The sequence below is a fragment of the Lepidochelys kempii genome, chromosome 1 (genome assembly GCF_965140285.1).
Source record: "Lepidochelys kempii isolate rLepKem1 chromosome 1, rLepKem1.hap1, whole genome shotgun sequence".
Taxonomy (NCBI): Eukaryota; Metazoa; Chordata; order Testudines; family Cheloniidae; genus Lepidochelys; species Lepidochelys kempii.
In genome coordinates, this window is record NC_136380.1 from 229,632,869 (window position 1) to 229,657,764 (window position 24,896).

General features: G+C 42.7%; 1 protein-coding gene across 3 annotated transcripts in view; it reads left to right on the forward strand.

Moving 5' to 3' along the window:
• Positions 1-24,663, forward strand: part of SULT4A1 (sulfotransferase family 4A member 1) — a 41,879-nt gene extending 17,216 nt beyond the window's left edge. The window contains exons 2-8 of one of the 3 annotated variants that reach the window (XR_012155554.2): positions 8,243-8,373; positions 11,448-11,528; positions 11,638-11,764; positions 14,764-14,858; positions 15,448-15,586; positions 20,714-20,844; positions 22,921-23,007. Coding sequence is in view for 2 of the 3 variants with exons in the window: in XM_073316665.2 (XP_073172766.1) it covers positions 8,243-8,373; positions 11,448-11,528; positions 11,638-11,764; positions 14,764-14,858; positions 15,448-15,586; positions 22,921-23,033 (686 nt within the window). In the remaining variant the exon portion in view is untranslated. Of the gene's footprint in view, positions 1-8,242; positions 8,374-11,447; positions 11,529-11,637; positions 11,765-14,763; positions 14,859-15,447; positions 15,587-20,713; positions 20,845-22,920 lie in introns of all 3 variants that reach the window. The other 2 variants (XM_073316665.2, XM_073316675.2) reach the window with 2 other exon arrangements.
• Positions 24,664-24,896: the final 233 nt, after the last annotated feature.

The window sequence follows — 24,896 nt, forward strand, 5'->3', positions numbered from 1 at the left end:
AAGTACGTCGACTTCAGCTACGTTATTCACGTAGCTGAAGTTGCGTAACTTAGATAGATCCCTCCCCCCACAGTGTAGACCAGGGTTAAGTCTCCAGGGACACAAGCCCTCAGTTACACTGATGTAACTCTGGAGTATCTCCATTGGAAAACAGAATGTGGCTCATTGGCTTTCTTTTTAAAATGGAAGTAAAATAACTGAAATCAGTTTACATGGATCATTTAAAACTGCCTTCACCAAACAAGGACACTACACCAGTGAAGCAGATCGCATTATGAAAGGGCCACTGAGAGAACCTGCTTCAGTACAGAAAAAAACCCCACACCACCGACCGCACACTCCTAGTTGTCACCTGCCACCCCACGCTGGAACCCACATGGGGTGTCATTAAACCAGCAGTGCTCAAACTGTGGGTTGGGACCCCAAAGTGGGTCGTGACTCCATTTTAATGGGGTCGCCAGGTCTGGCTTAGACTTGCTGGGGATCGGGGTGAAGCCTGAGCCCCACCGCCCAGGGCCAAAGCTGAAGCCTGGGGGATTCAGCCGTGCGTGGCTGGGCTCTGCTTACAGACCCCCTGGTTGGGGCTGAAGCCCTGGGGCTTCAACTTTGATCCCTTCTCCGCCCAAGGCAGTGGAGCTCGGGGTTTGGCTCCCCAACCCAGGGCAGTGGGAATCAGGCGGAATCAGGCTTCAGTCCCTCCTCCTGGGGTCATGTAGTAATTTTTGTTGTCAGAAGGGAGTCGCAGTGCAATGAAGTTTGAGAACACTTGCAATAAACAGTTACAACCCATACTCAATGGGGACCTCATCCTGAAAGAAATCTTTCCCAAACCCCCTCTTTTGGCCTTCAAACAACCCCCCAATCTCGCCAAGGTCATCAGAAGCAAGCTCCCCACAGACCAGGACACACCAACTCAAAGTGGCACCAGACCCTGCTATAACAACAGATGCAAAACCTGCAGACATATCTCCACTTCTACGATGATCAATATTCCCCACAATACACCTGTCAAGATCTATGGGTCCTACACAGGCTTATCACAACATGTGGTGTACCTCATCCAGTGCACTAAATGTCCCAGTAACAACTTTGTCGGTGAAATGAGACTATCACTACACACACTAATGAATGCACACAGAAAAACAATAAAAGACAAAAACTCCGTATCACCTGTGGGTGAACACTTTTCACAAAATGATCACTCCATATCTGACCTCTCTGTCCTCATCCTAAAGGAAACCTGCACAACACCTTCAAAAGATGAGTCTGGGAGCATAAGTTCGTAACTTTGCTAGACGCTAAAAATCAAGACACTGGATTTTACGGCTCATTACACAGGCTGTAACCCACTAACTCTCCTTTGTCTGACAACTGAAGAGGTGTTAACTCTTCATTTCACCTTGAATGGTCTCTTGCAACATGTGTTAATCCCTCATGTTTAACAATTTGTTCTACCTTGTATTAGCTGTGACACTCTTGAGTGTCTTTCCCAGACTTGAAGAACAGGTCTGTGGAAGCTTGAAATCCTGTCTCTGTCACCAGCAGATATTCTCTTACCAACCTTGGATCTGTAAATGAAGCATTTATCTTATGCCTTAAAGTTGGTCTGATGGTTAAGACACTAGACTTGGCTGCAGGAGATGTAGTTTCTATGGAGGAGTGCCCAAGTTATGTCACTTTAAATGAGCCTTGTTTTCAGACGGTGAGTGCTCAGCACTTGTTTCAAATCAGGCCCTCTAATGTGTCTGATGGTGGGCACCCAAAAATGGAGGTAAAATCACTAATTGCTTTGAAAAATGTAGGCCTTAGTTCTTACTCAGGAAAACTCCCATTCAAATCAAAATGTGAATCGTGGGTCCTAAGTAGGTGATTCATAGCAGAAGAACTAGGGAAATATGGCATCCAGTACAGCTTTATTTTATTGTTAGGCCAAATTATTAAACACACAGTACCAGATCCTTAAGTCCTTATGCAGTGTTACCTCTGTCCTTCTCAGGCAAATTCCTATTGATTGAGCATTTGAAGGGAAAGGGAAAATCACCTTGCAAGCAATTAACCGAACTAGGTAGAGAATTTGTTGACAGCATTTGCTCAGTCAGTCTATCGTAGTTTTAGCATCCCTCATTTTAATAAGCACTTGCATTTACTGAAGCTATAAAAGAAATATGAGTCTTAATGGTACCATTGTATTGTATTAGCTGAAATTTGACCAAGCACTGATGGATCAATAGAGGCGAGACTAACGGGCTGCACTGGAAAACTGCTAGTGTTAACATGAATACCTAGAAAAAATATGCCTACCTTTATTATATTTTTCCATAACACTTTCAAAAATAGGGGGTTAAGAAAGGAATATATGAAAGGGCTCAGGTCAGCTTTGTCCCCTGTTATGTGACTTGGAGAAAAACACAGTTCTGGACAAGTTACAGTTGACCACATGGGGAGGAAAGAAGATATCATAGGATGTTTCTTACTTTACAGCTGCCATTTTTCCCTTCCACAGAAAATGTATGTAGCCAGATGGCCATATGGGAAAAGGGGAGATTGGCTAGAGAACAGTGGGAGGAGCCAGAGAACAGCTGCTTTAAAATATATTTTCACCCTCTTACACAGATTAAATTCTATCTTTTTTTAAAAAAATGAAGTAGCATTGAGCATTCTTGAAGCATCATTAACTACTCTTTAGTGTTCTGTGACTTCCTCTGGAGTAGTTCACAGAGTGCACACTGTTAATTGGCAGCATGGCTATAAACTAGTTTGTACTACTATTTCTGGGGTGTTGGCCCTAGGAGGATCATGGCTAGGTGAGTTCCTTCTCATGCTTGCCTTGGGAAGCCACGGCTAGGGTCTCTTGTACATTTCTGGTCTCTGGTCGGCTGGCCTGGTTCTAGGGTGTGACCCGCCCGTGGTCACTCTATTCCCCCTCCCTCCGTTGCTCGCTCTTCCCCACCCTCACTCACTTTCATCGAGCTGGGGCAGGGGATTGGGGTGGGGTGGGGTGGTGGGTATGGGCTCTGGGCTGGGGGTGCAGGCTCTGGGGTGGAGCCAGAAAAGAGGGGTTCAGGGTGCAGGAGAGGGCTCTGGGCTGGGGCAGGGGGTTGGTATGTGGGGGGGTGAGGACTCTGGCTGGGGGTGCAGATTCTGGGGTGGGGCCAGGGATGAAGAGTTTGGGGTGGACGAGGGGGCTCAGGCTGGGACCAAGGGGTTCGGAGTGTGGGAAAGTGTGTGGGCTCTGGGATGGGGCTGGTGATGAGCAGTTTGAGGTGCAGGAGGAGGCTCCAGGATGGGGCAGGGGTTGGGGTGCAGGGGGGTGAGGGCTCCTGCTGGGGGTGTGGGGCTGGGGATGAGGGGTTTGGGATGCAGGAGGGGACTGGGGCAGAGGGTTGGTGTGTTCAGGGGGGTGCAAGCTCCAGGAGGGAGTTTTGTTGTGGGAGGGGACACTGGGCTGGGGCAGGGGGCTGGGGTGCAGGGGGGGTGAGGGCTCCCACTGGGGGTGTGGGCTCTGGGGTGGGGCCAGGGATGAGGGGTTTGGGATGCAGGAGGGGACTGGGGCAGGGGGTTGGGGTGTTGAGGGGGGTGCAAGCTCCAGGAGGGAGTTTGGTTGTGGGAGGGGGCTCTGGGCTGGGGCAGGAGGTTGGGGTGTGGGAGAGGGTTCAGAGTGCGGGGTCCCAGCAGTACTTACCGCGGCTCCTGGGAATTGGCTGCCAAGACCCTGTAGCCCCTAGATGCATAGACAGCCAGGGAGGCTCCATGCGCTGCCCTCGCGCCCATAGGCGCCGCTCCCACAGCTCGCATTGGTCGTGTTTCCCAGCGAATGGGAGCTGCGGAGCCGGCCCTGGGGCCCCCACTGTGCCGCTGACCAGATTTTTAACGGCCGACCAGAGCTGCCAGGGTCTCTTTTTAATTGCAACTCTACCCAGGTTAGCTGACTCAGGTGCACAGGGCTCGGGCTGCAGGGCTAAAAATTGCAGTGTAGATGTTCAGGCTTAGGCTGGAGCACAGGCTCTGAAACCCTGTAACCCACAGACAGCAACCAGAAGGGAGAATACAGCCCAACTGCCAAACTTTAAAACTGCTGTGATTGTGGATTATTTTGTACCTCTTACTGTGTGGTTATGCAGGAGGAGAACATAGGTTCCAATATAATTTGTATGAGCCTCCCAGAAAATCACAGTTCCCGGCTGTGGCATCTTTTCCCTTGGAATGTACATTGACACTAAAGAAAGATGGTCAGTGGGAGCTATTTAAAGAACACAGTGTGCTTCAATACCCCAGATGCTGGCTGACTCTGTTAGCTTTGATTTAATTGGTGTTGAATAAATATAAATGCAGTGTGAGTCCATTGTGGCATATGATCTTGCAGCTGAGAGGGCTGACAGTCTTTGCTGGATGGGGGAAGGATGGATGGAGCGGGTACTAATGTTTGGTGCATCTAGTGTTTCATTCCCAAAGGTTAAGAGCCTAATCCCTTCTGTCACTGAGTATTTTCTTTCTGTGCAACACCATGAGTGAAACACAAAAAAATGTTACAGGGAAGCATTTTGCATAGAAGATGTTGTATAACCCAAAAGATGCACGAGGTCCTTCCAGTTGCACCTAAGTAAAGCTCTGTTGTGCGTGCACGTTAGCTTTGCAACTGCCTCTGTCCTTCAGTTGCACCGATGGAAGGATGTGAGTAATACTCAAGTTGCTCTAATTTATGGCAGAGGATTGGCCCTCCATGCAGCAGGGGCTCAGGACTACATAGTGCAAAGGTGAGCTTTGTATCATCTTTGTAATTGCTTTCCCCCCCTCCAGCTCACCTCCTCCTCCCTAAAAAAATCTCATTGGATGCTCCTTGCCCATAGCCAAAGATCTGGCCCCTCTACCAAAAGATCCAGCTGAGTTTTCTTATAGACTGGGATTGTCAAAGGAAACTGAAATTCAATGGGACCCATTTACCTAATTCCCTTAGTCTCCTTTGAAAATCCCAGGTTCCACTGTTACTTTCTGGAACTCCAGCAGATTATTACTCTAACTCCTCCTAGATCAGATGATTCTCCTCATACATCTGCACACACAGCTGATTAAACCCTAAATTCTATACTAAAAGTATATTAAAACCTCAGAGTTACAAACTGACCAGTCAACCACACACCTCATTTGGAACCAGAAATACACAATCAGGCAGCAGAAGAGACCAAAAAAAAAAAAAAAATGGGGGGGGGGGCGGGAATACAGTACACTACTGTATTAAATGTAAACTACTAAAATAATAAAGGGAAAGCAGCATTTTTCTTCTTCATAGTAAAGTTTCAAAGCTGTATTAAGTCAGTGTTCAGTTGTAAACTTTTGAAAGAACGGCCATAATGTTTTGTTCAGAGTTACAAACATTTCAGAAAGAAAAGGAGTACTTGTGGCACCTTAGAGACTAACCAATTTATTTGAGCATGAGCTTTCGTGAGCTCTAACACGGCTGTTACTCTGAAACCAAACATTTCAGAATTAGAAACAGCCTCCATTCCCAAAGTGTTCGTAACTCTGAGGTTCTATTGTATTTAAAGGTGCGCTGTCGACTTTGTTTAAATCCATCATTTTAGGTTTTGTTTAACAATAAATTATAAAAATGTACGGATGTTTTTGTTTTTAAATAAATATTTTTATTGAGGTAATTGCCCTTAATATTTTTTTTAACCCCACAGACAACCACACCAAACATAGAATAAAGCATGTATAAATGCATGAGGGTTTTGGGTGTGAGGAGAGGTAGTGCTGGATTAGGGCCAAGGAAGAGGAAGACCTCAGAGTTAGCAGCAAGTTTTCCCTTAAATAAAAGGGACCTAATTCTCATTAACCCTGAGGTCCTGAAAGACGAGAGCAGTGTAAATGAGTGTTGGTGTGAATGAGACTCAAGCCCAGCACCTGGAAAGGTAAGATGAAAAACAGCAGAATGTTCATGACAGGAAGAAGCATGGTTCAATGTCCTGAATGTAAGCCTGGGGGCCAGGGACTTCTGAGTTCTATGCTTAGCTGGAGGCAAACTACTTGACCTCTCTGTCTCTATTTTTTCATCTGTAAGACAGGGATAGGTATGTCATGAGGACAGCTGGTGTGTGAAGGGTGGTGTGAAGTTGTATAGCACTGCAGAAGTGCTGATTATTATTATTGAAATTCACCAATTTGATCCACCCTCTCACTTTTATGTGCAAGCCTAAGCACTGTTGAGTGTCTGCACTGCACACAATCACCAGACTTCCCTCCCTGTGGTATCCAGAATAATCTTTCTAAACAGCTAACTACTTCCGATACATTTCTTGCAGATGCCTAGCAGACAATTTGAGGACATGTGAGTTGCTAAGAGCATATTTTCTCCTATGTGGGGGGAAAAAACCCATATAATATATGGGGCAGAAAACACTGATTTTTTTAAAATTCAGATTTCCCTTTTCATTGTTCCATGGGAGAGTGTGGCTTGCTGACCCACCCCATCAGGGAAGAGGCAGGAAGCATAACCTCCCACACCAGTGGATGGTGCAAGATCTATGTAGAACTTGAGAGTGCCATGGTGGCAGAGTGGCTTGCTGGTCATCTTCTCCCCTAGCAGTCTGGCTCCTTCAGGAGTGGCTCTTCACCAGCAGCCACAGAGGGTACCATATGGGAGTTATCTCTCCTTAGTTATCTGATTGGCTAACCACAAGGTCAACAGGGAGCCTGCAGCAGAGTTCAAGCTTCCATCCGTCCCTGCCACTAACGCCACCAATCCAAACACACCTGAGTACTATGAATGTGACTTCTTGTTTGTATGTAGAGCAGCTGAGCTGGAGATGACAGTCGTATACAAAGCTCCAGTGCTAATGTTGATCCCTGAACAGGTATACATTTTCTCCTTATGGACTGAGGTTGCTGTAACAGCATCTTTCTTTGCAAGTGGAATTTAGAAAGCAGAAATAAATTACAGAAGATCAGGATGTCTTGTGTCCGAAATGTTTAATGAGGAAAAGTGAGGTGCTCACGGAGTAACAAGGACTAATAACGAAGTGCCGTATGTACATTAATTTTAATGTATAAAAATACCTGCTGCACTTTAGAATGCGGAGCGGAGTGAAGAGTTTGAAGGGATGTTGTAAATGGAGCACAAGTCGGGTCACTGACAGAGGTGTTATAATATAAAGGAACTTCTTCCGAGTCATTCTAATTACCCTGTACTCAGCTGGCAGGTAAATCGGTGAAATGGGTCTCATCAGTCTTAACATTTACAGGGCTCACTCTGGAAAGCAACTCCCAGAAATGTGCCTCCCAGGCTGTGATTTCATACCAGCTGCACTCACGCATTTACTGAACAACCTCTTAAAGTGCAGCAGTGGTGGGGTTGAGATTTTTTTTTCACCTCATTTGGGATTAAGAAATCCTAATTGAGAATTCACTAAGTTTCCTGATATGTTGAAAATGACCTGTTCCATTCCATTTGATAGAACATTGCACTGATTGCCAACCAGAAGATAAGGTTTAAGGGCGTCCAATTTTGCACCTTTCCAGCCACCATTTCAGTTCTAACGTCAGAGAGAGTCTTCTCTGCAAGAGGAAGGGCCAATGCTTTCAACCCTTGTCTAGATTAGAGTTTTTGGTCCTATTGTACTCAAATTAATTGACGAGGGTGAACCACCACCAGCAACAAACCTTTCTGTCCAGGAACAAGTTGTTCCTGTATAGTTAATATGAGTTAACTGAGAATCAGTAAATTCTCAAGTTACAACAAGATCAAAAACTCTACTCTACATAAGACCGCAGTGTGCATACAAAGTGGTAGTGTTACCTAATATTTAGAACTGGAAAGGGTGTCTGTTCCCATTACTGATGTGTGACCCTGGACAATCTCTGTGTACCTCAATTCTTCATCTCTAAAATGGATATAATATTTACCTACCTCACATTTATGCTGTGAATTTTCACTAATGTGGGTAAAATGTTATGAGATTAAAGATGCTGGGAAACTCTATTTATATTTAAATATTTACATTTAAACTACTCAAGGAAATAACTTGGACATTTTACAGGGAAGAAGATCTTATGTTTAAAACACAGCTGGAGGGATAGATCCAATATCATTAGCACTTACAGTAGCTCTAGATATTAGTTTTCAGAAAACTTTCAAGGACATAGTTATTATTATTTGTATGTTTAGGTCTTTGCTTTCAGGTGTTTCTGTTTAAATAAGGATTATAATACAATATCTTCTCTTTTGTTGTTTGGTTTATCTTTGGAGGCACAGGCTTGCTACAGGAAGTGGTATATCTAGTGAGTCAGGGAGCTGACCCTGATGAGATTGGATTAATGAATATAGATGAACAGCTTCCAGTGCTAGAGTATCCTCAGCCTGGTCTGGACATCATCAAGGTACAGTTGACTTCACTGAAAGTCTTTCCACATTCAGGTGCTTTTTCTTATCCCCATATTTATTACCATTCCCTCCCATCCCATTTTTTTGTCCTTTTTGTCACTTGACCTGCTCAATTTATTTTAATGATTCAGAATTTTATTGGTTTATTATTTTTAAAAATATTTTATTGTAATGTTTTACTGTACTTCGTTATGTTTTTAAATATGTTACTTGGTGACGTAAATGCCTTTGATGCGGGTGCCCTGAATATAAAAGGCCCAGTTCTTCCCTTTGCTTATGTAAGTAAAGGGGACTCAAATCAGGTAGCTCTGGTTTGTTCCCTAGCTTCTCCTTCCCCTTGCTGGATCTGCATAAAAGTTTCTGCCAGGAGTGGGTGAGAGACAAACACCTGGATGTCTCTACGGTGGTTTGGGGAGTACAGAATATTTTGAACGAAATGCCATCTGCACCTTTGAGAAGTGGTTATGAGGACTAGTGACTTGGGGTTGGTCTGTTAGACAAAGGAAATGCAGTAGACCTAACATACCTGGATTTCAGTAAGGAATTTGATACAGTTCCACATGGAAATTATTAGTTAGATTGGAGAAGATGGGAATTAATTTGGGAATTGAAAGGTAGATAAGGAACTGGTTAAAGAGAAGACTACAACAGGTCATACTGAAAGATGAACTATCAGGCTGGGGTAGGTTACTAGTTCCTCAGAGATCAGTCTTGGGACCAATCTTATTTAACGTTTTTATTGATGACCTTGGCGCAAAAAGTGGGAATGTGCTAATAGAATTTGCGGATGTTGGGCAATACGAAGCTGGGAGATATTGCCAATACAGAGGAGGCCAGGAATATCATAAAAGAAGATTTGTACTACCTTGAAAACTGGAGTAATAGAAATAGGATGAAACTTAATAGTGCAAAGTGCAAGGTCATGCACTTAGTGACTAACAAAAAGAATTTTTGTTGTAAACTGGGGACTTCTCACTTGGAAGCAGCAGAGAAGGAGAAAGACCTGAGTGTATTGGTTGATTGCAGGATAACTATGAGCTGCCAATGTGATTTGGCCGTGAAAAAGGTTAATGCAGTTCTAGGATGCATCAGGTGAGATATTTCCAGTAGAGATAGGGAAGTGTTATTGCCAATATGTTCAGACTCATCTGGAATACTGACTGAAATTCTGGTCTCCCATGTTTAAGAAAGATTAATTCAAACTGGAACAGGTGCAGAGAAGGATGATCAGAGAAATGGAAAATATACCTTATGAGAGGAGAATCAAAGAGCTTGGCTTGTTTAGCCTAACCAAAAGAAGGTTGGGGGGAGATACAATTGCTCTCTATAAATACATCAGAGGGATAAATACCAGGGAGGGAGAGGAGTTATTTAAGTTAAGTGCCAATGTGGACACAAGAACAAATGGATATAAACTGGCCATCAGCAAGTTTAGACTTGAAATTAGATTAAGGTTTCTCACTATCAAAGGAGTAAAGTTCTGGAACAGCTTTCCAAGGGAAACAAAAAGCCTAACTGGCTTCAAGACTGAGCATGATAAATTTTATGGAAGGGATGGTATGATGGGACTGTCTACAACAGCATGTAGCCAATCTGCAACTATCTCCAACCGTTGGTGATGGGACAGAAGCTGGTGAGGGCTCTGAGTTACTACAGGGGATTCTTTCCCAGGTGTCTGGCTAATGGGGCTTGCCCAAATGCTCATGATCTAACTGATCACCATATTTGAGGTTGGGAAGGATTTTTCCCCCAGCTCAGATTAGCAGAGTCTCTCGCCAGGGAGAGGGGGGTGTTCACATTCCTCTGCAGCGTGGGGCACGGGTCTCTTGCAGGTTTAAACTAGTGTAAATGGCAGATTCTCTGTAACTTGAAGTCTTTAAATCGTGATTTGAGGACTTCAGTAACTCAGTCAGAGCTTATGGGTCTATTGCAGGAGTGGGTAGGCAAGGTTCTGTGGCCTGTAATGTGCAGAAGGTCAGACTACACAATCATGATGGTCCCTTCTGACCTTAAAGTCTAGGGGTCTACGCTTAAAACTTAGGTTAACATAGTTGTGGTGCTCAAGGGTGTGAAAAATTCAATCCACTCAATGCAGTAGCTATGCTGATCTAACCCTCAGTGTAGATGCAGCTAGGTCAATGGAAGAATGCTTCTGTCAACCTAGCTACCATCACTCAGGGAGGTGGAGTTCCTACACCATTAGGGAAACCCCCTTCTATCACTGTAGTCTCAGTCTGCACTGTGGGGTTACAGTGGCATAGCTGGTGCTGTAGCTACACCATTAGCACCTGTGGTGTAGATGTGGCCTTAGAATGTAAGCTCTTTAGGGCAGGGACCATCTTTTTGTTATGTTTGTACAGCACCTAGCAAAATGGGGTCTTGGTCCATGAACAGGGTTCCTAGGAGCTACCACAATACAAATAATAATAGTGAATGAGCTTAGTGTTAGATTGCATACAGAGAGCTACATTGCAGGTAACACCTCTATAAATATAAATCCCTATGATTTTAACTGCCAGTAGCTTATTCAAGTAACAATACAGTAACTGTCTCAAAGTTTAAAAAGTTCTGTTTTTAAAATATTGACCCAACACTGATAAATCATTTGATTGAGTGCTTTGCCTGGGCCTAATTCTGAATGTACTTTAAAGTGCATGAGTGAAATAAAGAAAAATGTTGGTGAAGAAATTTAGGGTGGGATTTGCAAAAGTGCTCCATGTCCAGCTAACTCTGCTCTCATTGATATTAACTTAAATGGCAGCAGAATTAGCCAGACCCAAAATGCTTCAGAAAATCCCACTCCTCATCGTGAAAAATCCGTTGGTAAAAAGAAGGTAAGAGATTTGGAAATGACCAATTGCTGCAAAGTCTCATTATCTTAACTTTTGACGTTTGGAAACAAATGGAAAACCATAATCAAATTCTTCGCCCCGAATCCTCGTTAGTTTGAGCAGTGAGTTTGTCAATGTAAAGCAGTGCAGTAAGGATACTTTACATTTGACAATTTAGAAAGAAATGCCAGCCAACTTATCTGCAGTGAGAAATGTTTTCTGCTTCCATTTTCTTTTAGGAGCTCACATCTCCTCGCCTCATAAAAAGCCACCTACCATATCGGTTTTTGCCTTCAGACCTCCATAATGGTGATTCCAAGGTAAAAATGAATTGGTGTTTGATTAGCTGTACCACCCACTGGTGCTTGCATGGTTTGTGAAGTGAAGGAAATATGCTTTTAATAACATGAATTGTTTTCACTTTCGTAGGTAATATACATGGCTCGCAACCCCAAAGACCTGGTAGTGTCCTATTACCAGTTTCACCGCTCCCTAAGAACCATGAGCTACAGAGGAACATTTCAAGAATTCTGTCGAAGGTTTATGAATGACAAGTGTAAGGAACTTTTCTCTGTGCATGATGCAATCTATTATCCATTTATTTTTACCTCTGCATTCTATATATTATTATTATAATACTGGTATATGATTATATTTCTGGTGATATTTTAGTTGTTTCATGGGCACTGCCAACTGATTTTTAATGGATGGATTCAGACTGTAGAATTTCTCCATGTAGATGCAAACTGTCATCATGTTATCTAAACAATTGCACAGACTGCAGTATTGGGCACTATGGATTCAGTCTTGCAGCAGCTTACTCAGGCAAAACTCTCAGTGAGGTCAATCAAGGCCTAATCCTGCAATGTGCCAGGTGCCTTGTGGGAATTACCAAGCATCCTCAGCTCCTGATGATTTCAGTGGATGTTGATGGCACTCATCACCTCTTGGGAGTCACTCTGCTCCTCACAGGATTGGACCAAGCTAAGGGTGAAAGTTTTTGTCATAGTCAAGAAGAAGGGATCAGGCACTATGTGGGAATACCCTTCAGCCTATCTGCAGTGGAGCACACCGTAGCTACATTGTGCTATCGTAAAATTAAGGGTATTATGGAGGTTTTATGCCTTCCTCTGAAATATCTGGTTCTGGCCACTGTAGGAAACAATATACCCAGACAAGATGGACTATTGGCTTGTTTCACAATGGCAGTTTCTATGGGCTTGTCTATACTGCATTGTTAGCTCAAAGTATGACTTGAGTATTGCCCCAAACCTGACTCCCATCCACACACAAAAATCTCTAGCTCCAGGCAGTTAGGGCTAGTCTACACTGGCATCGCTAAAGTGCTGCCACAGTGGCACTTTAACGTGGCTTGTGTGGTCATGCCAGAGTGCTGGGAGAGAGCTCTCCCAGCGCTCTAAAAAAACCACCTCCATGAGGTGCGCAGCTCCCAGCGCTGGGGCACTGTCTACACTGGCGCTTTTCAGCGCTGAAACTTGCTGCGCTCAGGGGGGATGTTTTTTCACACCCCATAATGAGAAAGTTGCAGCGCTGTAAATTGCCAGTGTAGACAAGCCCTGAGTGCTTTAAACTCAAGCTAGTTCAGTTATCTTGCCCCAGGTATGTGATTTAACCCAACATCACAGAGTCAGTAAAACATTATAACACTTTCTATGTTCCTATAACTGTGCAAATGGGGCCTTTTATAGTGTAATACATTTAACTAAGGACCATGTCATGCCCTCAGTTTTTTCCCCTGGAAGGGAATGAAAGGAGAAGAAAACCTGCTCCTTTGGCCAAAGTTTTTCTGGAGGAAGAGGACTGAGCCAACATGACATCATTCTCCCTCCATCCCTCTCCCATCCTGGCCCTGTAGAAACCCCTCCGCACACCTTCTCTTCATGGTGGCTCTTTAGTTTCAGGGCATGGGGATGAAGTCAGAGAACCGCCTCATTCTGTAGCATCATCCCCTGAAGATTTGAGAGGCTTTCCTCATATAAGATAATGGTAACCTGTCAACACTGTCTTAAATGCTTGCTGCTCTGTACCATCAAATCCACCCGGCTTGGGTTAGGAGCAGCCGGTATTGAGCTATCCTGTGTGACATTTTTTGCTTCACCAATTTGTAGACCTAATATAAACACATATTTAGAGGCGTGTGAAATAGTCATAACAACAGAAAGAGCTCAAATTTTTCACATACTGTTATATACATTGAAAATGGGTGTGTTTTGCTGGAAAATGACCTGTGTTTTGTGAATTTTCACATGAAAACAGGCCCCTTTGTGAAGTAAAAATGAGCCCATTATTAAATTAAAAATGCGAAGTTCAGAAGTGGAATATTTTCTTATTTTGTATAGCTACTTTGTTGAATTCATGGAAAAACATAATTTGAAAAGAAAATTGCGCATAGTCAGATGACAAGACGTTTTGTGCAAAAAGTGGAAAAATGTTCACCTGTTTTACACAAATCCTACTTCTTGATGATTTGAAATACTCATTAGAAATTATGATAGATGACAAACAGATAAATTAACAAATTTTCAGAATGTATTTTTGTCTGGATGGTGTACCCAAATATATTTTCTTCTGATAAAATTTGCAGCAAAAGACATTTTTTTCTCAGATTGTAGGGACCAGTGTCTGATCTTTATTACATTGGTGTACATTGACTGAAGTCAATGGATGTATTCTGGATTTACACCAGTGTAAGTGAGATAAAGTTCTGGGCCTAAGTACTGATATTCTTTTGGATGAGCAGAAGTGCTCCTAGACAATTTAAAAGCAACAGAAACAAGACAGTAAATTTAGATTTTGGGGCACTGGGGAGGGGAAAGATTTAACTGTATGTAGAATTTCCTGGTTATAGATTTTTATTTTTGATTTTCACTTTTGTTTCCAGAACAACATTTGGATGTATAGGGCCATTTCCTCACTACTTTCTTAAGTAAGAAAGAAAATGTTGACCCTAGAAATTGCATTGCACATAGGAATGCAGTGAGGAGGAATCTTTTATCAAATGTGGATAATGGTTTCTAAGACCATCTACACTACTCTCCCTCGAAGCTATGTTCTGCAGAGTGTAGCCAAGCGAAAGGAAAGTGGACTGCAGTGTGACATGTAAACTGCAGGAATGTCCTCTCATTCCCATTCAGTAATATGCATAGTGATTGGGAATCTGCAGGCACATTTTTTCTGCTGGCTCCCTTTCTACTCATGAGCAATGCATCAGTATTCTTGATCTCAAAAGAGTGCTCATCATGCAACACGGTGGCCTTTTGCATTGAATGCAGAGCCATAATAACATGCCTTTAGGGCAAATCAGCTCTCTGTGAAGGTGTTAAGATCTCATCAACACTGATGGAGACTATGCTCTATTTCAGTGATGTTCCTTATTAGGAATAGAAACAGTGCAGAAACAAACAAAATTCCCTTGGAAGTATAAAGTGCTTCAGCCATTCAAAGGTACTTATTTTCCTCAGTTCCTGTTCAAGAGGGACTCATAAGAATATTGATCATATTCCTCGTCAGTTATAATGTTCTCTGTCTCTGCAGTAGGATATGGTTCATGGTTTGAGCATGTGCAAGAATTCTGGGAACATCACACGGACTCCAATGTTCTTTTCCTCAAGTATGAAGATATGCACAAGGTAAACCAGATATTATAAAGAATTTTCTATTGCCTGATATTGATCGTGACTTAGATTCATCAAATTGGGAGTCTAAAGTCAGACTCCTGAGTCCATACTTGAACTCCCAAACGTGTGGCCTAATTTTTCAAACCATTGATCACCAGCAGCGTCCACCGACTTTCATGTAAGCTGTGAAGTTTCTCAGCACTTTTTGAAAATCAGGTAATTTATTTAAGAGCCTTAATAAGGATTTAAGGCCAGATCCACAAAGCTACTTATGCGCTTAAATACCAGATGTAGATATCTAAGTCACGGGTTTAGGCACCAAAGTCTCAGTTTGGGCTCCATTTCGATCCACAAAACTCACACCAGGCCTTGCAGGCACCTCAGGTTTCCTAGGCATCTATGTTTCTTCCCCTGGCATTTGCTGGTTTTCCAACATTTGAGTCTGGGGGATTCAACTTTCACACTCAGGAAGGGCAAACAAGCCGCACAGGATGCTATTTTGCGGTTGCAGCCTTAACTCCACTTCAACACATTTTTTGCATTCGTATATTTAATCTTGAAGTCTATTGACTTTTACTTGTTTTTAAATACTTTCTTACAGGACCTTGCAACAATGGTTGAGCAGTTGGTGAGATTCTTGGGAGTTTCTTATGACAAAGCACAGCTGGAATCCATGGTGGAACATTGCCACCAACTCATTGATCAGTGCTGTAATGCAGAAGCCCTTCCAGTTGGCAGGGGTATGTGTCATATACACAGCAACTTCTTCAAGTGGGTGTCGCAAAAGGATAAGTGATGGATTGATAACGTACAGGATGTGTTAGCAAATTATTGTCTTAAATTCAATCTACACTAAAATGTTATTGAAACATCAGAGGGAAAATTATCATTAGTCTGATAGGAACTTTGACTGTTTAGTATTGGGACAAAGAAGGAGTGAATGTGATTTAAAAGAAAATAAAAACATCCAGGATGAACATTGCATATTTACAAATATTTTAACGGTATTGGGCCAACTTCAGCATTGGTGCAAGTGGGTGCAACACCACTGACTTTAAATGTGTTGTCTCTGCTTATATAAGTGATAAATTTGGCCCTAAAAGAGGTATTTGATTGAAAAAAAACCCAACAACCAAAACAACCTGGTTGTAAGAAGAAGATGAATATCTAGCATCAGCAAAGATAACCACTACATTTTAAGGCCAGAAGGGACCATTAGATTAGATCATCTAGTCTGACCTCTGGTATAACACAGGCCATAGAATTTCACTCAGTTACTGCTGCATTGAGCCCAATAACTAGTGTTTGACTAAAGCAGGGGTCGGCAACCTTTCAGAAGTGGTGTGCTGGGTCTTCAATTATTCACTCTAATTTAAGGTTTTGCATGCCAGTAATACATTTTAACGTTTTTAGAAGGTCTCTTTCTATAAGTCTATAATATATAACTAAACTATTGTTGTATGTAAAGTAAATAAGTTTTTTAAAATGTTTAAGAAGCTTCATTTAAAATAAAATTAAAATGCAGAGCCCCCCAGACCGGTGGCCAGGACCCGGGCAGTGTGAGTGCCACTGAAAATCAGCTTGCGTGCCACCTTTGGCACGCGTGCCATGGGTTGCCTACCCTTGGACTCTTGAATTTGCCAGGCTTCAGCTTCCAACCCTCGGTTCTTGTTATAACTTTATCTGCTAGATCAGTGGTCACCAACCGGTTGATGGCGATCGACTGGTCGATCCTAGAGGGTCTCCCAGTCGATCGTGATCTCCGGTGGCACAGTGTGGCTGCCGCTAAGGCAGACTCCCTGCCTACCCCAGCTTCATGCCACTCCCGGAAGCAGCCAGTGCAGTCCTGCAGCCCCCGGGGGAGGGCAGGGCTCTCCCTCCATGTGCTGCTCCTGCCTGCAGGCACCACGCCCGCAGCTCCCATTGGCCAGGAGAGCTGCGGGAGCGGTGCTCGCAGGGAGAGGTAGTGTGTGGAGCCACATGCCTCCCCCAGGGGCTGCAGGGGTGCATTGGCCCCTTCCTGGAGCAGTGTGGGGCTGCCTTAGCCTCGCTGCACCCGCCATCGACCGGGAGCTGCCAGAGGTAAGTGCTGCCCAGTGTGAGGCCGCACCCCAGCCCCCTCCCAAAGCCAGCACCCCATACCTCCTCCTGCAGCCTGAACCCCCTCCCGCACCCCAAGCCCCACCCTGCGCCCCTTTCCAGAGCCAGGACCCCAAGCCCCCTCCTGCACTCCAACTCCCAGGCCTGAGCCCCCTCCCAGAGCCAGCACCCCATACCTCCTTCTGCACCCTGAATCTCCTCCTGCACCCCAAGGCCCAGCCCTGACTCCCCTCCCAGAGCAAGCACCCTATACCCCCTCCTGAACCCCAACACTCTGCCCCAGCCCAGAGCCCCCTCCCAGAGCCAGCACCCCATACCTGCTGCTGACAGAGTGAGCAGGGTGGGGCTTTGGGGAAGGGGCAGGGTAAATCCTCGATTGCCCTTAGATTCAAAAAGTGATCTTGAGCATAAAAAGGTTGGAGACCACTGTGCTAGATTAAACTGCTCTGTAGTACCTGGTGTTTTCTCCCTGTGACAGTTCTTACACACACAAATCAATTTACCTTTCAATCTTCTTTTTGAGAAGCTAAAGAGATTGAGTTCTTTAAATCTCTGTAAGTATTTTCTCCAGCCCTCAAACCACTTTTGTGGCGCTTTCTTCACCCTTTACAATCTTTCAACATCCTTGTAAAAACATGGACACCAGAACTGTAAACAGGATCCCAATATTGGTCTCACCTTCTTACTCCTACTCACCACTCCCCTGTTTATACATCCAAGGATAGCATTAGCCCTTTTTGCCACAACAGCACACGGGGAACTCACGGTATTTATCCATTATGACTCCTAAATACTTTTCAGAGTTGCTGCTTCCCAGGATACCGATCTCCATTCTGTAGGTACGGCCTGCATTCCTTGTTCCTGGATGTTTGATCTTGCATTTTGTTTGAATGGGCCCAGGTTACCAAGTGATACAGATTACTCTGTACAATTATCTGTCCTCATCATTATTTACCACTCTGCAATCTTTGTATCAGCCACAATTTTTATAAGCAGTGATTATATTTTTACTTCCCAATCATTGATAAAAATACTGAACAGCATTGGGCTTAGTATGATCCCTGCAGAATCTCACTAGAAGCATCCCTATTCAATAATGGTTTGCCATTGACAATGACTTTTTGAGCTCTGTCAGTTAGCCTGTTCTTAGTCCATTTCTTGTACGCTCTCCGGATAGTGCATAGTGCTATTTTTTTTACCAGAATGTTGTGTCATACTAAGTCAAATGCCTTACAAAAGTGTAAGTATATTACATCTACATGGTTACCTTTATCAACCAAACATGTAGTCTCATCATAGAATGAAAACAGGCTTGTCTGACAGGATCTGTTTTCCATAAATTCATGCTGACTGGCATTAATTCCCCTCCTTTAGTTCTGTATTGACTGAATCCTGTATCAGCTTTTTCCATGATTTTGCTCAGGACTGACATCAGGCTAACTACAATCACCTAGATCATCCCACTGGCCTTTTTTGAATATTAGCATGACATTAGCACGTGATCAATCTTCATAAGGCAGCTCCTTATTTTCATCTGAAAAATCTGTTACTCTGCAAGCCTGGCATGGAAAGACACCCTATATACTTTAGAGAGGCAGTGCAGTTATTTGAGTAGCAGACTGGGAATCAGAGTTCCTGAGATCCATTCCCTACTTTGTATTTAACTTGCTCAGTGAGTTTGAGCCTTTGTGTGCCTCCGTTCACCTATCTGAAAACAGGTATAATAATAATTTTCACTAACCTCATAGACTGTGTGTTCACTGGCAAAAAAGGGGCATTCTTAGCTCAAGTTAAGTAACAAGGTAAAATCCTAGTGAAAACAAAGCAGTTCGTAGTTTTCACATGAGTTAGCAGGTCGAGTTAAAGGACTCCCCCCACCCCCTCACTCCCAGTTTCTGTCTTTGTCTCACTGCAAAAAATACACAGGGCTAGATCCACGAAAGAGACTTCGGCTTAGCATTGCTATGCCTTACTTTAGTCACCCTGCCACCTAATGCAATCCTTATCCCTGACATAGGCACACAGGCTCCCTATACAGTGCATGGGGACTGTTAGGTGCCTAAGAATGGGAGTCACAAAAGCCAGCGTATTGTGAGGAGCCACCTAAACTAGCCAATAGGAAATGGCAAAAGAAGGGTGTGGTCTAAACCCTGCTCCTCAAAGGGAGTTAGGAGCCTAACTTCCGCTTGGGATTTACAGCTGTGACCTCTCTCCTGGAGGGAAAACACAGCGGAGGTACCATCAATTCCTCTGCCAGTTCCTGTACTGTCTTTTAGTACAATAGGATAGTTAAGTTAGAATTTGGCCTGGCCATTCAGTTTTCCCGGGGGGGAGGGGAGAGAGAGACAAAGGCAGCTGTACCTTCCTTTTAATCCCAATCGATGGCTCAACTGCTCAGCAGGGGCAAGGGATGGGTCCATGGCATTGGTGCTGCTGCTTCTTCACTCCCTGACTAGCTCTTATGGAGAGTGATTTTGCTGGCCTTTTGAATGGCAGTTGTGAGGAAAGAGAGACGGGCTGTGGTGAGAACACCACGACCTGGCACTCCTCAGTTGGAAGGCACAGTAGCTTCTCTGTAAACCAGCCTGTCTGCATGGCATCCAGAACAGGTGTAGGGTGATGGTCTGTCTTTTGTGTTCCTACTCTGTTGCTGTTATTATTATCTATTGCTTTACATTACAGCCTAGAAGCCCCAGTCAGGGATCAGTACCCATTTATGCTAGGTACTGTACATAAGTTCTTATTTTGTGGTAGAGGAGGGAGCTACAGTAGTCAACTAAATACCTGTTCATTTATTTGCTGTCTGCTTTTTATTGAAATTCCTTATTTTGAATTCATTTTGATTGCTGTTTTTGGCTTTTGTAATGTTTTGTTCCTTCAAAATGCAACTTCATTAATGGCAGTTTTGTCCTCTGTTCATTTATGTGATCTAGCATGGTAGCAATAACATCACATGCTCCTGGGGGAATTCTGCACCAAAAAATAAAAATTCTGTGCACAATATTTTAAAATTCTGCAAATTTTATTTGTCAAAATAACACTGCATAATCATGCCAGTTTCTATTATTTTGGTAATTTATTTCAAAATACCTGCCAGTAAGTATGTCTGTAACAATACAGACACACACAAAAATTCCCCCAGGAATAGAGTTAAAGAAACCCCTATGATAACCCAGTACCTGTTTCTCTGCACCCCGCCCCAGCTCAGCCCAACCCCCTGCCCCCTTAGAGACCAGCTGTGGCCCCCCCCAGCCAATAAACCTGAACCCCCTACCCCCCAGAGCCCAGCCACAGGGTACTACAGCCCAGATAACCGCACCCCCTCCCTGCCAGAGCCCAGATACCCGCACTTCCTCCCCCACTGAGCCCAGCTTTGGGGCACCCCCTTGCCCAGAGGCTTTCCCCCCCTCCAGCCCAGACACCTACCCTCCTACCCTTCAGAGCCCAGGGATCCAGAAGGAGAAACAGCCTGATTCTCGGTCCCAGGCTTGTGTGAAGTTTCCTGCGCGCCGCTGTCTCCTTCCCTCAAGGCGTGCTGGAAACTGCATCTGCCAGGAACCCTCTAGACACGCCTGTCCTCCTCCTCCCCCTCCTCTGCCCCCCCCCCCGCCAGGAGAGTAACCACATCAGGTCTCCTGTGTGTGTTGCAGAATTCCCCCAGGAGTAACCACGGTTTACTGTAATTTGTTCCAAATATTTTTAATTTATCAACTATGTTTACCTTATTATTTTGCTTTATTTTGGTTCTTTAATTTCTTTTCTTTTAGCACATTGATCTTTACTCTGAAGAAGCCCTGAGCTGCTGTGAAAGCAGAGCATTTTGATTAGCTATATTACTTATTTTTGCTTCATATCACATCATAAATTACACAGTTGCATGATTCAAATGATAAACCAGGTGGGTAACTTTTTGACAAGCTATCAGTCTATATGGTTGAGAAACAGATGCTAGTAAAACACACTATAGTACATTCCATTTATAAAACTTGTAATTTGTACCTAAGGTATCATTAGAGAGATTCAGGAATAACAAGGTTCTTCAATTTTCTTTTTGAGACAAAGGAAGAATCCTTTTTTATTACCTAAAGGATAATGTATGATTTTATGTTGCACAGTGTACTGTATTTGTCCCATATCTGTTGCTACAGCACAACTGAAATCAATACCTGACTTTTGTGGCTGCAAGAATTTTTTTATTAATAGTACTCACTACCCTGTTTGACACAGGAAAGCCAGTACCAGGATTTATTTGTCAAAAACTGTCAGATTAAGCATTTTCAGTCAATTTCAAAGCCTTCATCTTTGGGGATTTTTAAAAAAACCCTCTAGTAGTTAATTATATCTTCCGGGGTACTGGGAAAATTATTATTTCGCAGAATGACACTTGTCATGTGTAATAACTAATTTAACTTCAAGTCACTGTGCAGTTGGTGGGACACACATTGCAAACTTTTTGACAGCACTCACATATAATTATGTTCTTGGACCCAATTATGTAGCTACCATATATGAGCAACTTTCATTACATTAACCAGGAGTTTCTCATATGCATCAAATGCATAATCTGGTCTCCTGTGTGTTATTTTTGGTCTTGTTAATGTGATTAAGTTCTGTGATAGCATAGTCCTGACTCTCCTCCCTGTTACAGCAGTGTAACGCCCTTGATTTTAATAGAGCTAATCTTTACTTAAAACTCTGTAAGTGAGAGGAGAATTAATCTAAGGCCCAACGCAGTGGATTAATTATATAATACATATAATTATATAATTAATATTTCAACATGGTGTTCCTCCAGTTGATTTTGACTCAGTTAAAGTGGCATAAAACCAGAAGGACACAGTGGTGAATGAGGCCCAGAGTGTTTTACTGGCAACTTTGACGTTGTTTTCGGGTCATTTTATTAGTTGGTTTCAGTAGGAAAGGAAAAATATTTTATACAAGGAGCCAAATTTTCAAACATGGATGGCTAAATTGTACCCACAGAAAATGTGCATATACTCATTATGCATGTACGATTCATGTTTATATGCACAAACTGAGTACCTGAATGCACCTTTTTGTAGGCATAATTTAGGTATTCACTCATCTTTGAGAAATTGCCTCATTATATTTGTACAATCATAAACACCTTTTATACATCTCCTGAACATAAAATAAAGGCATTCAGTGATCTTTAGTGTTATTTTATTCTCTTTTGGGTGTATCCTTCCACCAATGCGTGATGAAGTTTCAACAACCATGTAAATACATCCCTGATTCAAAAGGGGATAATTAAACTACCATCGTTTGCAGTGAGATCTGAAATCCACAAAATTAAGTTACAGTAGAACCTCTATTTTATGAACACCAATCTTATGAACTACCGATTATAAGAACCATTTTTCCTGACAGGGAAAAAAAAATCACGTAATAAAAGTGGTGTTGATGAAAAACAGTGAACATCCTTTCACATTTCACTGTCTTCAGTGCATTGGAAATCCCTTTGTAGTGGTTTAAAGGACAAAGAGAAAGTGAGGCCGTGAACATTACTGCGATGTGTGCACCGGACCTACTGTAATTTTGAGATGTTCAATTATGAACTCTTCAATCTCCAATTAGTTCTTAAAATTGGGGTTCTAATGTAATAATATTCAAAACAAATGTGGTACCTATTATTATTATTTAAAGATATAGGGCCAACTCCTTCAAGGGGATGAATGCTTCTGGAATGAAATTCATCCCTGTGCAGATGACCAGCAAAAGGAATGTGGCACCTATTTTGAGGGCTTCAAAGGGATTTATTGGGGTGTATAAATGAATCACACCTCCTGCAGAGGCTAAGCACCCCAAGTCTCATTGAAGTAAAAGTGAGTAGAGGTTGATCTGCAGTTGACAGGAGGTGCCTGGTACCCCATCTGATCAGACACATAATTTTAGAAAAGTCAGTGTTCTGTCATGTCACCAGTCTGACTTGTGCTCTTTCTCTGTATTTCAGGACGAGTTGGGCTATGGAAAGACATCTTCACTGTGTCAATGAATGAGAAATTTGATTTAGTTTATAAACAGAAGATGGGAAAGTGTGACCTCACATTTGACTTTTATTTATAAAAAAAATGCATGCATACAATATCCAAATATTAGCTAGAAGTGCTTTATGCATTCGTTTATTACCTGCTGGACAAACTGCTGTAGTTATTATGTGTAACATGACTTAAAAACAAACAAAATCTAAGTAAACCATAGGAAACACTATTATTCTTGATCCTAAACAGCTGTTTATCCTTCAACATTTTAATCTTTTGTCAACATGCAAGAATTTCATAGATAATACAAGAATACTCAGCTGTTATGGAATGTATTATATAAGTATAAGGTATGTATCATATATGCAACTAGAATGTACACTTTTTCAGCCCCACATTGATTATTTAATGTATTTTATAGAAGCTTTTCACTGGAAACCTAAATAAAATTCAGTAAACCAAATAAAAAATTATTTCAGAAGGAAATCAGTAAAAAGCCAAACCAAACTGTATGCTAGAATGATCTCAGGGGTTAGCTGTCACATTTATTTTTATAGTTGGAATGTCAAGAACAAAACAATCGTATCCCAAATTAATAAGGATAAAGATGGGGGTTTCCTTTAATTTCCGCACTTCCATTATTTGTATAATTTCTGAGTGGATACCGTTCGCTGGCATACTTTGCAAGACAAACATAACTGTGGTTGTCACTCCGCGCACACATGCTCTTATGTCTGATAAGAAGTGGCTGTATTCAGAGTGAATGAAATTCATCCCTGTGAAGAGGACGGGCTATCACAAGGGCCTGTTCACTCACTTAAGTCTCAGTCAAGCCCTCAGCATAGGGTGTAAGTGAGTTGTAAGTGGTGCACAGGGGTTGTGCTGGGCCTATGGTTAGGAGTCAGTTTCTCCCAAGGTTTCTGTGATACGAGCTGGTCTTCCGCACAGGTCTGAGTTTCACCCATTGAGAATGATCCTCTTTGTTAACGAGCGCTTTCTGTTGGATTGTGAGCACCCTCAAGTTTCACTGAAATCACGGGATGTTGAGGGAACTTAGTATTTTTGGCACTTTTACAGCCGTTCAGACATAAGCTGAAGATGGATGTACATGCTGGTACAAATACATAAATGAACTAGCAGGTCTTGAAGAAGAGATTTTAAGGATGCTCCAGCAGATGGGAGTATTACACAAGCGATGGTATTTATGCAGAATACAGTTGCAGTAATTGACTGTCAGCCATTAATAGTCTGATTTATAAGCAGGATTCGAGTTTATTTTTTCTAAGTCTTTTTATTTTCCTGATTTGCCTGTGGGTAGTTACATACTTAACCTGGTGCAGGCTACCATAACAATGAGATTCTACAGAATTATTGTACCTTTGATCCTTCAGTTAATTACATCTATATTTTTAGGTTCTCAGCTGCAGGAGGCCTGTTTTGCTAGCCCTATAGTATATCTCACCAAAAGCTGTGAGGAAGGACTAGCAGATTTTAGTATTTTGCTTCTGTCGGAAAATAACCTGTCAATGCAGGAATTGGCAAGTGGTGTGGCATGATGTGGCTTGACAGCACCTTTCCTTGTATATTTGTGAGTGAAACAGCTTTCAGTGAAATTTTATTTCTATTTTTATATTTTTAGTACTGTATGACTATTAAGCACTACACATTATACTTCTGTGCTTGCTTGCCTATTTAATAAAGACATGTTCCATGCATGGAGGTTTGGTCATTTGTTTCATTAACATATGCAGGCTGAAAAGTGTCTTCTTTTTGAGTTCATTTTGTCCTTGTCAAGTATCAAAAGGCCAGATGCGCACACAAAATAGCTCCTGCATGTTATAGTTTTGCCTTCAGGACTGGGAACAAGGTGAGTCACTCATGACTACACCTACTCTTGCCTACATCATGACCCTTTCTCCCCTTATTGGTTGAAATTCTTCCTTGTGCA